This window comes from Micromesistius poutassou (genome assembly GCF_964030765.1).
Source record: "Micromesistius poutassou genome assembly, chromosome: 7".
Classification (NCBI taxonomy): domain Eukaryota; kingdom Metazoa; phylum Chordata; class Actinopteri; order Gadiformes; family Gadidae; genus Micromesistius; species Micromesistius poutassou.
In genome coordinates this window covers 1,132,247-1,146,180 of record NC_140277.1, presented here as the reverse complement: position 1 = coordinate 1,146,180, position 13,934 = coordinate 1,132,247, and the positions used below count along the sequence as shown (strand labels likewise).

Sequence of the window (13,934 nt, the reverse complement as noted above, 5' to 3'; positions counted from 1 at the left end):
GCTGGGGGGTGGAGGCTGAGGGGTGGAGGGGGTGGAGGCTGCAGGTGAAGGCTGTAGGGTGGAGGATAGAGGGTGGGTTCAGGCTCTACTGTTAGATTGCGTATTGGTCCTCTCTTCCTCTGCTCCTGAGCAGGAGACACATGGGTTCCATAGGAGCAGGTGTGAGGGGCAATGTCAAAATACACACATGTCACACTCGCTCGAGCACAGCCAACAGCAAAGTACCACTCAGGAAAAAGGTTTTATTGAGAAGTAGCAGACCCCGGCTGTATTGTAAAGATAATATAAGCCCCGTTAAACAACCTTATACATAGTAGAAAATCGCAGACACTCCTTGAGACCCAAACAGAATGGTGCTCAATGGTAAATAAAAACATTTTGGGATTTTCTCACCCTTCAACCTCTGCTACCTTCTCCCTTCTTCTCAACCTCCACCCCCCCCCTCCTCCCAGACGAGGCCAACACCGTCAGCGAGAGCGCGGAGATGCTGGACGTGAGTCCGTCCATCACCACCAACTTCATCGGCCAGAAGACGGACGAGTCGGCGGACATGTGCGAGCGCTCGTGCGAGGAGCTCAGCACCATGTTCAGGGAGCTGAAGGGGCTGCGGGTGGTGGTCAGCAACCTCATCGACGGCCTGCAGAAAGTGGTACGTGGGTGGGGGAGTCGGTGGAGGTGGAGGTGGAGGGGTGGAGGTGTCTGTCCTTTCCCCTTTTCAGATGTGAGGTGGAGTCAGGGGAAGGTTTTATTTTCATGGCCTTTCATGATAATCTATAACCGTTTTAAAGGGCTCCACAGGCTGTGGTTCAGAGTGTAAAAAGAGGATTCTACATTATATGTATTATGAATCAGGAAAAAGTGACTAGACCTAAGTCTCTTTTACTGTTCAAAAATATTTTATGAACGAGGAAAAAGTCACGTGGACTGTGTGTCTCCAAATGAGAGTAGATCAAAAAATACAAGATCCTACGAACAGGGGCGCCGGGCCGCTGGCTTTGTCTTCTGGCGTGCGATGAGATACGATAAAAAAAAGTTCCTCTAAGGGGAACAAGTGACATCAGCTCTGTGGCAGAGCGCTGGTGAGGCCGTGCAGCGGTGCTTCCGTGCGCCACCGCCGGCCGATACAGAGAGTCACCAAGGAAAGTGTAACCGGGGCAACCCAACGGTAGTGTAAAAAGAAAACAGAAACGATCCGAGTGACAGTTTATAGAGTCGCCTCCGAGGCCTGAACCCTCTTAGCTCTGGCAGAGGGAGTGAGTCATTCAAGGTTTTTCTTTTCCTCCTTTTTTTTTTCTTTAACGACATGTAACATGTGGCTATAGGAAGTGTTTCCCTGGTCCAGTGGAGTGTCTGGCCGTGTTTCACCGGCCCATGTGCTTCCTCTGGGTCGCTCCCAGCACTAACACACGCTGTGGAGCCGGGAGCCCGGGGGCGAAACTGAGTCTTGGATGAGACGGTCCCTGAGGCTCTTCCAGACCGAGTGGTGTCTCCAGTTCCACCTCCGGCTCCCACACAAAAATGCGCAGACTCCCTCTCTCGCTTTCTGCGGCTGTCGGCTCCGTTTGTCTCTCTCTCTCTCTCCCGCTCTGTCGTCTCCTCCCTGTGTATCCGTGCGTCCGTTCTCTGTCTCTGTCTCTCTGTCTCTCTCTCTCTCTCTGTCTCTCTCTCTCTCTCTCTCTCTCTTTGTGTCTCTCTCTATAGACATAGACCTTCTGTCTATGTCATTGCTGTGTCTCTTTTCATATTTATGTCTGTCTTCATTTCTCTTTTCCTCAAAACAATTCCATTCAAAGGGCTTTAGTGGGATTGCAAGGCAAATGTCTCTCTATCTCTCCCTCTCTCCCTCTCTCCCTCTCTTCCTCTCTCTCCTTCCCTCCCAACATCAAACATCTGGGGCATGCTTATATCCCATTCCCGAGCGATGGACGTGCACGTCTCTGTGATCTCCTTGGCCGTTCGTCTTTGATGACAGCTGACAGTCATAATGTGCAGGCTGAGAAAGACATTTCAGCAGGGCCGCCGCCCATAACCCCGACCAAGATCTAAAAAGCAGAGCTGAGGCATCCGTGGCCAATGTGTACGGTTTATGAGCGGCAACCTCACATGTGCCCTCATTCAAAACAAAGAAAGGATTGATCGCGGACGTGATTATGGCCGTCACTCCGCGGGCACCATGGCGAAACGTTTAGGGCGACTGATTGGCCCCTTTGACTGGGAGCGCGTGCGTGTGCTTATTCCTGTGTCGTCGTCCCCAGACAGAGGAGAACACGTTGATGAAGGAGGCTCTGGTGAGGATGAAGGACACGAAGGAGAAGAACATGTGCTGGCAGGACGGCCGTCTGTTCGAGGACAAGGAGGATTGGATCGTGGACAGCTGCACCAAGTGTACCTGCCAGGTAGAGGGACACCGCAGCATGCACGCCATAGTCCCAATTCAGTTCAATTCAATTAAAGTCCATTTTATTTGTATAGCCCTTAATCACAGGTACAGTCTCAAAGGGCTTAACAGGCAATATATTTATGACACCATCACTAGTATTGTTAAAGCATTGTTATTAACCATCGTAGAAGGATTATTGGTATTAGTACGATTATTGTTAGGATAAGGGTAGTGATAAGGGTAATATAAATGCAAGATTGCAAAAAGAATGCACAAACATCCGAAAAACACTACGAGTAGAAGTGAAATGTGAATGCAGAATGTCAACGTGAACACGATCCGTTCGTTAGGATTCGTGTTACTTTTATAGCAAGTTGTGTTCCTCGGCAGGAGTCCAAGATCGTGTGCCACCAGATCACGTGCCCCCCGGTGGCGTGCGCGAGCCCCACCTTCAACGACGCTGAGTGCTGCCCGGTGTGCATGCGTAAGTACCGGAGCCGTCCCCGTACGCACGCCGTCCGACACGCGCAGAGACACGCCACGCACACGCGCAGGGCCTACGGCCGCAAGCTGTCAACTGAAGCTTAGCGCTGGTTTCGTCGTAAATGCGTTAATAACAGCGATGACCCAATGTGCTTAAAAAACGGGAGAAAAACGCTGCGCGCGTATAAAGTTTTAATCAGTGTTAAAGTTAAAGGATGTTTTACTTTGTACGCCAACCACACGTTTTACGATGCGACGTTAACCTCTCTGTGAAATGAATTCTGCGGGTGTTTGAGGGTGATGTCATGTAACAGCAGAACAACTTTTCCCTTCCACACAATTTATATTGAAATATTCCTTTTCAATGCAGTTCATGCATTGGACGAAATGAAATTGTCGGTTTTACACCGGTTTTTTTTTTGGTGTCTCGTCAGCCGTCGACAGCGAGGACGGCTGGTCGCCGTGGTCCGAGTGGACCGAGTGCACCGTCACCTGCGGCACGGGCACCCAGCAGAGGGGCAGGTCATGTGACGCCACCAGCAACCCCTGCAGCGGAGCCTCCATCCAAACCAGGAAGTGCAGCCTGGGCAAATGCGACAGCAGAGGTATGAGACGCTCGCTCTCCGTCGGGCCGTCAGGACGGTTGTGTACGTTGTGCTGTAGATTCAAACGAGAGCGTCGTCTTTGATCCGGTTGTAATGCTATAATTATCAAATTAAAGATGTCTGCCAGCACTTCAGCTGCTGTTCCCCACATGATGATAGCAGCTGCAAAATTACAGTTTGACATTTCAGAAGACGTAACTTGATAGAAATGCTTTCCACAATGAAAAAAAAAAAACAGCTTGTTCAGTTATGGGCGCAGTTTAAAAGCTCAAAGTGCCTGTTTTTGAGACAAAGTGCAGTAGTGTACTTCTGGAATCGTTTCAAAATGGATCCTTCTCTGAGGCCAGCAGGGTTTTGGTGTGGTCAGTGAAAGTGGACTCCAGAATAAATGCCGTTGGCTTAGCGGGGTGTTCCATTGCACAAGACAAGAGTCCCAAACTACCCAGCAACCATATAAATACTGTACTCCAGGCCATGTAAGTCCACTTAAAAGTTCAACCAGTGGTGATACTTGATAGTGATTGTGGACGTTTTCTCTAAACAGTAAAACACATCGTCTATGACAAGATACATTTATACAGAAAAAACGCTTTTACGATTGTCGTTGTATTATACCCGAGTGTGCCCTCTTGTGGTCAGAAATAACCCATTTCAACCAAATTTCATCATTATCTTTAGCTTTCATTGTGTTCCCCAAGGAAACGTTGCCTCTGCAAGTCATTTTGTGCTTGGTTGCAACAGCGTCTCCACAGGGGGTGGAGATGCTGTTATATAAATACCACAGGGGAGGTCATGGAAACATGCCCCATTGTTTGGAGAGCATCATCACGTTCTCCAAACAATGCTAAACCGAGAACGAAATGACGACGCGCTCTCCGCTCCGAGAATTTGTCGATCACAATTCCGATCCGAGCCTCCATCTGGTCCGCGTTAACACATCTGTGCGCGGTGGGCCTCTGACCCATCATGTTTGTTTGTTTCTTTGTCTGTGTGTGTCGCCCAGTGCGTCAGAACGGTGGCTGGAGTCTGTGGTCCCCGTGGTCGTCCTGCTCGGTGACGTGTGGCGAGGGCCAGATCACCCGGATACGCCACTGCAACGCCCCCGTCCCGCAGCTAGGGGGCAAGGACTGCGAGGGCAGCGGCCGCGAGACCCAGCGCTGTGAGGCCCAGCCCTGTCCCAGTGAGTTGCTCTACCTCGGGACGAGGACGGCCCCCTGCACCACAAATCACACTTTGTGTGACACTAATGAAGGGATTCATTTGTGTAATATGTTGAGAAAAGCCTGATTTATTTTTACTGTGTTTCCTGCCATTGAGTTTTGGCTACTACTGAGACTGGTGGTAGTTTGCAAAATCGTAAACCGCGTCCGATCAATAAACCGTCAGAGCGTGTTTTGCTAGTGGAGTAAAAAAAGAAGGAGCTCTGAGCTTAGTGTCGCTGTGGTGTAAAAAGCTCTGAGCTTGGTGTCGCTGTGACTCTGCAGTTGATGGCGGTTGGGGTCCCTGGTCGCCGTGGGCAACGTGCTCGGCCACATGCGGAGGGGGCATCAAGAGTCGCACGCGGGTGTGCAACAGCCCCCACCCCCAGTACGGCGGCAGGGGCTGCGTTGGAGAGGACACCGACAGCGACATCTGTAACAAGATGGGCTGTCCCATCGGTGGGTACTGTCACACACACACACACACACACGCATGTCTTAATGTTGGTATGATTGGGATGATTCTGCATGGTTTGGTACATTGTCCTTAAAATGTAAAATATTCTTGCCTAGCCTACAAATCGGGGGGCAGTAATGTTGAGCTAGATATCAATAAAACCAAATGGGAGCGGTAGCGGGAAAATGGGTTGACCTTGTATGGAGCGTTTTGACTTCCTGTGGGCTCACTTGTCGCGGTTTTTAAAATCCCCTACAGACGGGTGTCTGTCGAACCCGTGCTTCGGCGGGGTGGACTGCAACAGCTCTCCGGACGGCTCCTGGGAGTGCGGGCCGTGCCCGAGTGGTTTCCGTGGAAACGGTACCCACTGTGAAGACATCAACGAGGCAAGCGTCCTGTCCTTTGCGAGGAACACCCTCTGTGTGTTCGTCGTCGCCTGAAGTGACGTATTCGCCGGCCGGCGGCGGCGGCGGCGGCGGCGGCCCCTGACCTCCATCCCTGACCTCCTGCCCCTGACGCCTTCCCCCCCCCTGTGTGTTCCCTCCGCAGTGCGACATGGTGTCCGACGTCTGCTACAAAGTGAGCGGCGTGCAGCGCTGTGTCAACACCGACCCGGGCTTCCACTGCCTGCCCTGTCCCAAGAGGTACAAGGGCACACAGCCCTTCGGTATGGGCGTGGAGGACGCCAAGAAACACAAGCAGGTGAGTCGGGGCACCGGGGTCCCACCGGGGGCCCGGGCTTGGATCTCTGTAGCCAAAGTTATTTCCGAAGAACGCGTCACACCCAACCCCCAGGCTGTTACACCCGGCCTGCTTCTCGGTTGGTGGATGTCCTCATCGCCGGAGGGGTAGACCTTGATCCCGACATGTATGGGGAAGCCTGAGGGCTGCTTACACTTAAAGCCAGAAGTTGATTCGATCTACTCGGGCTTGTTTAAACTGATGCCAATACAACCCGACAAGTAGACAGGGCACATTCAGTGACATATAAACATCTCTTTTATACGACCTTCTAGCAAAATTAAAACGTAAGCCCTTGATTGGCGCACACGTCAGCGGGGGTCTCTGCGCTCGAGCGCGGGGCTCGGAGTTCATCGCTCACAGGGGTCCACTAACCGAATGATCCCGGGGAGGCCGCTCTGAGCAGCAGTTTCATAACATCCCTGGTGAACCATTTGGTGTCTCTTCGGCCCCTGCAGCTGTATGCTTTTGATAAGCGGCAATTGGATTTGGGAGTGAAGCGAGGAGGGGGGGAGTGGGAGGGCGGGGGGGGGGTTATCTCATAGCTGGCACCCATAGGACCGCTTTTAAAAGCTTCCATCAAAGGCCTTCTCATGCTGTCATGGGAAACTCAATGAGTTCATTGAGAGCCATCTGAAGAGCCGTAACCAGTGACAGCTGCAACTATTTGACTAAATAAGTGGTGGGTTATGATAGCGCGACCGCTACACACAGTGGAATATGGCAACTACTGTAGAGGCATAGCTAATACTTCATATATATACATTTATACTACGATATCGTAATTTATGCTTTTGTGAATGCCACTTGTCGTTAAAGAGCAGGAAGCGTTGAGGCTTCTCGCTCAAATTGACCCGTACAAGTACGGCACACAACACGAAAGAAGAGTACACGTCAATGGAACCACGTCTCCCCTTCTTCCACTCCCCAGGTGTGCGAGCCAGAGAACCCGTGCAAAGACAAGACCCACAACTGCCACAAGTACGCCGAGTGCATCTACCTGAGCCACTTCAGCGACCCCATGTACAAGTGCGAGTGCAGGACGGGCTACGCCGGAGACGGATTCCTCTGCGGAGAGGATTCGGACTTGGACGGCTGGCCCAATCAGAACCTTGTGTGTGGCGCCAACGCAACTTATCATTGCAAGAAGGTACCCGCCCCAGGCCTATCGCATTCACATGTTGCTTACGTTAAAGGTCCCGTGACATATGTACCCACCCAGGCCTATCGCATTCACATGTTGCTTACGTTAAAGGTCCCGTGACATGCCACCGGGTGTGAGTGGGATTAGCCGTTACAATCCGTTTGGAAAATCGGGCACTTCTGACATCACAAGTGGGTGTGTCCACCTAGATGTGTGACGGATGGATGAGCAACGTTTGCTACAGTCCACGGGGTAGGCTGGTAGACTGATCTATCCAGCACACATCTAGGTGGACTAGGTTGTGTGAGTTTGTGTTTGTTACAGGACGCGTCACGGTGATATCACGTGTTATGTGTGCAGATACTAATCACTGGCTGCTATTTTTTGCAGGATAATTGTCCAAGCCTGCCAAACTCTGGACAGGAGGACTTTGACAAAGATGGTCAAGGAGACGCCTGCGACAAAGACGATGACAACGATGGAATCGTAGACGAGAGGGTACGTGAGCGTAATTTCTTCTCGTCTGAAAAAATTTGCTAATCAACCTTACGACCTCGAGTGACAACTTGAGTGACACTTTGAAAAGAAACATTTACATTTGCTTCCCTCTAGGACAACTGCCCTCTGCTCTACAACCCCCGGCAATTTGACTTTGACAAAGACGACGTGGGCGACCGCTGCGATAACTGTCCGTACGAGCACAACCCTGCCCAGATAGACACGGACCACAACGGAGAGGGGGACGCCTGCGCGGTGGACATCGATGGAGACGGTGAGCAACACGCGACTACGACGCAAAACAATACTTTTGTTTAAGTTGTTTCGCTTTTCAATTGATTTTCCCTTCATGGCCAACGTGATCGTATTTTGTATCATGTCACGGTTTTGTACAGTTTACAGATCTGGGAGCCAGTTGAGGCTGAATGTGTGTCATTTCGTCCTTTAGAGATCCTGAACGAGAGCGACAACTGTCCGTACGTATACAACACGGACCAGAAGGACACAGACATGGACGGAGTAGGGGACCAGTGTGACAACTGTCCCATGCTGCACAACCCAGACCAGGTACTCACCCACACTGAGCCCGGACGCACTCCCGGCACTCACATCCAACATATACAACCTACTGCACACCAAACCAACCTACCAAACCAACCAACCTACTGCACACCAAAGCAACCAACCTACTGCACACCAAACCAACCTACCTACTGCACACCAAACCAACCTACCAAACCAACCAACCTACTGCACACCAAAGCAACCAACCTACTGCACACCAAACCAACCTACCTACTGCACACCAAACCAACCTACCAAACCAACCAACCTACTGCACACCAAACCAACCTACCTACTGCACACCAAACCAACCTACCAAACCAACCAACCTACTGCACACCAAACCAACCTACCTACTGCACACCAAACCAACCAACCTACTGCACACCAAACCAACCAACCTACTGCACACCAAACCAACCTACCTACTGCACACCAAACCAACCTACCTACTGCACACCAAACCAACCTACCTACTGCACACCAAACCAACCTACCTACTGCAAACCAAACCAACCAACTTAACAAACCAACCAACCTACCAAATCAAACCAATTTAGTCACATCCGGAATTCGAGTTTGGTGTTTCGGGGTTTTTTTGCCACGCTGAACCACAGTGTTTGCGTTGAAACCCAGACGGACGTTGACAACGACCTGGTGGGAGATCAATGCGACAACAACCAGGACATCGACGAGGACGGCCACCAGAACAACCTGGACAACTGTCCCTACGTGGCCAACGCCAACCAGGCCGACCAGGACAAGGACGGCAAGGGGGACGCCTGTGACTACGACGACGACAATGACGGCGTGCCCGACGAGAAGGACAACTGCCGGCTGACGCCCAACGAAGACCAGCTTGACACCGACGGTGAGAACGTCCGCTCCGGATCCCCCCCGGGGTTCAGCGTGCTAAGCTAATCGGGTGGGGTTCCATTTGGAACCAAACACATTGGTTGTTGGAGTTTAGTTTAGGCACGCTGAACCCCAACAACAGATTTGTTTCGATTCTTTGGCATCGATTGTGAGGATGATGATCATGACAGTTGACAAGTCAATCGTAGCGTGTCACTTGTGGAAACAAACGCATGGGGAGACACAGACACACACACACACACACACACACGTACAAACAAACACACACACCGGTAGGCTCCATGCATGGACACGTCTGAGATCCGACTAAAGCCGACAGTTATTGCAGCCTGCCCTGAGAAAAAATGTTGGGGCCATGGCTACGAGCTTCTAGAAAGGAACCTCCATTAACTCGCGATTGATTTATTGCTCGCATATTTGTCCAACATTCTGTATCCACTTTCCTGGATGGCTGCATGCTAGAAATTTTCCCCCTCCACAGGCTCTTCATCCTTGGCCCGCAGAGACGCTAAACTATGTGATATTTACCTTCTGACTTTGACTCTGGTGGTCAGCCGCCTGTCAGCGTCCAGATGAGCTCAGCATTCGCAACACGTTTCGCTGCCACAATAATAGAAAAATATTAAAACACAGCGGTGCCTTGTGGAAAAGACTAATGGAACGGGTCAGCTTTGATGATGTCACTGTCTGTTTTTCTTTCCAACAGACTTCTGGGCTTGCTCTTGACTCAACGTCAGCGCCCAATTAGAGCGGGGCTTACCTGACGCTTTATTATTGACTTTTTTCTGTGTTTTTTTTTTCTTTCTTTCCCTTTTAACTGGAAACACACTTCGGACGGAAAAGGAAAGCCCTGGATGTGAACTGCGTCCAGACTGCTCACTTCTCTCATCTCAGTGTTTATTTGAAGGAAGGGGCTCGGGCCCCACTAGCTGGGGTCTGCTACCGGACGCTAGAGAACAGCCAGGCCCCATGCCGGCCGCGGGTTAACTGAGCAGCAGCGGTCGGTGCAGAAACCAAAGAGAGCATGTCGTTTGTTATTCGCGTGTAACTCCATCTCCCATGATCCCCTTTACACTACGGCAGGCGACGGCAGAGGGGACGCCTGCAAGGACGACTTCGACAACGACAGCATCCCCGACATTTTCGACGTGTGCCCGGAGAACAACGCCATCAGCGTGACGGACTTCAGGAAGTTCCAGATGGTCCACCTGGACCCCAAGGGAACCACGCAGATCGACCCCAACTGGGTGGTCAGGCACCAGGGCAAAGAGCTGGTGCAGACCGCCAACTCGGACCCCGGCATCGCTGTAGGTGAGCCCCGGCGGCCCGCGTGTTCGAAAACCGAACGAAACGCCCCTCGACTGGAAGAGAGGATGAACCCAAATCCACTCATCTTCAGCGCTTCATCCGTGTTCATTGAGAGCCTATTTTGAAACAAAGCCATGCAGCCTCCATCTATGGTCCAGTGTGGTGGAGGTGATGGTGCTAGGTGAAGGTGGAGCGTGAGGTGATCGTGTGAGGTCTGTGGGCCAAGTGGCCATGGGGCCGTGTTAAGCGGTCCCATGGCCACTTGTTGTTCTAAAATTCATCCATGCACCTTTCTTCCTCTTCTTCCTCCTCTTCCTCTTCTTCCTCCTCTTAAGGTTTCGACGAGTTCAGCGCCGTGGACTTCAGCGGCACGATGTACGTGAACACAGATCGGGACGACGACTACGCCGGCTTCGTGTTCGGCTACCAGTCGAGCGGCCGCTTCTATGTGGTGATGTGGAAGCAGATCACCCAGACCTACTGGGAGGAGAAGCCCTCCAAGGCCTTCGGCATCTCGGGCGTGTCCCTCAAAGTGGTCAACTCCACCACGGGCACGGGCGAGAACCTGCGCAATGCCCTGTGGCACACCGGAAACACCCAGGGACAGGCAAGCTGGCCCGCTCTCACGTCGACCTGTCAGAGGGATGCCAGGGTTTTGAGCTGAGCTGAGCTAACTGTTTTGTCGTGCACAGGTGCGGACGCTGTGGCACGACCCCAAAAACATCGGGTGGAAGGATTACACCGCCTACAGGTGGCACCTCATCCACAGGCCAAAGACCGGTTTTATCAGGTAGAGAGCAGATGCATCTCAGGGCTATGAAACCACGCTAGACAGATAATATAATAATGATAATATAATAGAAAATATAATATAGATAATATAATGTAATGATAATTCAGTTCTGCCTAACTTAAAACAGAGCTTTCACTGAAATGTCTGAAGGTAAAGGGTAATCATAAAAAACTAGATCATGATCGCCAGAACCGCACCAAACTTTGATTTACGGAAGTTTACTTTTGTTTGTCCCGTGGTGGATCTCCATTTGCCCTCCACTGACGATGACCGGTCTATCCCTGGCTCTTCTCCTGCAGGGTGGTGGTGTATGAAGGGAAACAAATCATGGCCGACTCGGGGCCAGTCTATGACAAGACGTTCGCAGGGGGGAGGTTAGGCTTGTTTGTCTTCTCACAAGAGCTGGTCTTCTTCTCTGATCTCAAGTATGAGTGCAGAGGTGAGTGGTATCCCTTTCTTACGTTCCTAACCTAGCTACTACGTTTACTGTGTGGGTCTGTGTGTGTTGTTGTTTGGGTGATGTTTGTCGAGTGCCTTCCTGTGTCTGTGTTGGTCTCTGGATGTCAGAGTGTTGATACAGGTTGGTTTTGTTGTTTGTTGTATTTGTGTGTTTGTCTACGGATCTGTGTTGATGTATCTGTTGGTCTGAGAAGGGATTAGAGAAGAAAACGTTCCCTCAGGGAAAGTTTGCACTATCTAGCTCTTAAACCATCGACATCTTTTTCAATACTCAGATAAGCCGGAGTTGCCAACAGTGTTTGGAAGGTAATCTTGACAAGGACTGTCTGTTGCGTATTGGCTGAAGCTATTAAAGAAAAATGCTATTTACTCTGCCTGTTACCTTGTCTGGACGGCAATGCCTCCAAAGCATTGTGAAGGTCCTTGAGTCCCAAGGGCTTGAGACCCAAGAACCTTCAATCATTTATAAGCGTAACAATTCAATATGAGACAGAGGACACGCTTCTTTAAGGCTCACACTGCATAACCCACCGCTGCAAATGCTGTCACCCAATTGGCCTCACCCAAAAAAGTAACGCTAGCTTTTTTAAGACGAGCTTTCGTATTGAAGGTTGTATTAACTGTCATTTCCTTTTGCTGATCTCCCTCCAGATAACTGAGTTTCAGAGCGGGGACTCTAAACATCAAGTCTAAGGGACACTTATCTTCAAACGGAACACCTGATTTTCTACTCCATTTCAACGGAAAATGGACCTTTCCATGTTCTCCCTTCAGCTGGAGGGGATTTGGTTTCCCTGGGTGCTTTACAGTGCATGCAATACACCGCAAAAGTATAAAAGATAAATGGAAACATGGACACATGACAAAAAAAAACAGCCATCGCTAAATATCTACTCATAGCTACGTGTACGAATGTCACCGTTTTTAAAGAGGTTTCGTTGTACAGCAAACATACAGATTGCGCCTTTTTCTCTAACTTTCTCGCTTTCTATATGGCCTGTACGGCTTGTAACAGACTTCTTGCTCGTCTATTATATTGAGAACTTAAATTCAGGAAGAGCAACATGAGGCAGGCCTTTAAGCCCTGTCGTGGGTCAGACCCGGAGATTAAACCAATGGTATCTGGAATAACCTGAAGAGAAATCGATCTGTAGCAGAAAGCATGGTAATGAAGTGGTCGTCAGTATCAATCCATGAATGTTGCTTTCATAGAGCTCTTGAGTGAATGGTTTAGATAGGCCTTTTTATAGTAATTCCTAAAGATGTTTATACTAAGTCTGTATTATAAATTCTTTTTTTGTAAATTATTTATGCTCTGCTTTTTTTGTTACATTTTTATGGTTGTTTTTGTTGCGAGAGATTGTAAATAATTATTTATTTGTTTACACTGACAAAATTCACAAATGAATATAACATCAAGATGACATAGTATTACAGTTGTTTAATATGCAGTGTTGTCATGCACTTACTTTGTTAGTTTGACATATGATAACCTCTACCCTCTTTAAAAGAAAATCTCTCTAGTGCCTACTTTAATATACAAAATAAATCATAACACGTAGACAAAAAAAAAATCATAAACATCAAAATGTCCTATGAACAAGATGGAATATGGGAAGGACCATTTCAAACTTGAAATGATGATGTACTGTTGTGAAGTGTCAGCCATAAATAGATTATTTATAGATAACCCCTTGAACGGTCAATTGGATTAATTTGTGTGTGTTCAAGTATCGATGCAGTTTAGTAAATATCCCAGTGCTGCTAGAGAGAGACACCTGAAGACCATTCTAAAGTAAGTCTTGTAGAAAGTCGTGTTCAGTGAGCACTGCTGTGGTCATGGACGTGACATTCATAGCATTCCATGTTCCGCTTCCAGCTCGTCGCCCCACGTTGAGGGTTTGCGATTCACAAAAATGTAAATTGTTTTTTAAAGTTGTTTTTTTATATAGATTTCCTACAAACCATATTGTATGTTTTCCTCCTTAGAGAGATACTCCTGTTATATAAATAAACCATTTCTACACCATAATATCGTTTTTTGGGGGGTTGTTTTCGTAGTTTTTACCTTTCACTGCCGTGCTACTGCCATTCGCACATACAATTGCCCAAGCATTGTCTACATTTTCAGTCAATCTTTTATCTTTGTTCACAAGACACAAGACTGATGTCGAAAATATCCCTACAATATTCAGGCTTTCAACAGACATTTTAAAAGTATTTTAAGCATGAATAAAGCATACATCTCCAGCTACTGCACTTGCTTACTTAACTTTCTTCAGTCTTACTAGCTTTGTAACGCATGGTGATTCCATTAGATAATCCCTGTGTCCTGTGTCGTCGTGTTAGATACAATAAGACATGGGCAGCTGATCACGACTGAAGCCTGAACATGACGACCACCTTTTGTTCCCCTGAGGAAAACAG

General features: G+C 49.2%; 1 protein-coding gene across 3 annotated transcripts in view; it reads left to right on the top strand.

Moving 5' to 3' along the window:
• The window catches only part of thbs2a (thrombospondin 2a), a gene marked incomplete at its 3' end in the record, with an annotated part of 18,818 nt that extends 5,292 nt beyond the window's left edge, over nt 1–13,526 (top strand). Inside the window, exons 5-23 of one of the 3 annotated variants that reach the window (XM_084470035.1) lie at nt 453–649; nt 2,256–2,396; nt 2,771–2,864; nt 3,298–3,468; nt 4,472–4,648; nt 4,953–5,126; nt 5,383–5,510; nt 5,674–5,826; nt 6,797–7,015; nt 7,400–7,507; nt 7,622–7,781; nt 7,956–8,074; nt 8,708–8,942; nt 10,031–10,258; nt 10,591–10,862; nt 10,948–11,045; nt 11,348–11,487; nt 11,783–11,813; nt 12,159–13,526. In XM_084470035.1, the coding sequence (XP_084326161.1) occupies nt 453–649; nt 2,256–2,396; nt 2,771–2,864; nt 3,298–3,468; nt 4,472–4,648; nt 4,953–5,126; nt 5,383–5,510; nt 5,674–5,826; nt 6,797–7,015; nt 7,400–7,507; nt 7,622–7,781; nt 7,956–8,074; nt 8,708–8,942; nt 10,031–10,258; nt 10,591–10,862; nt 10,948–11,045; nt 11,348–11,487; nt 11,783–11,813; nt 12,159–12,162 (2,849 nt within the window). Of the gene's footprint in view, nt 1–452; nt 650–2,255; nt 2,397–2,770; nt 2,865–3,297; nt 3,469–4,471; nt 4,649–4,952; nt 5,127–5,382; nt 5,511–5,673; nt 5,827–6,796; nt 7,016–7,399; nt 7,508–7,621; nt 7,782–7,955; nt 8,075–8,707; nt 8,943–10,030; nt 10,259–10,590; nt 10,863–10,947; nt 11,046–11,347; nt 11,488–11,782; nt 11,818–12,158 lie in introns of those variants that run through there. The other 2 variants (XM_084470037.1, XM_084470036.1) reach the window with 2 other exon arrangements.
• Between the last annotated feature and the right edge of the window lie 408 nt (nt 13,527–13,934).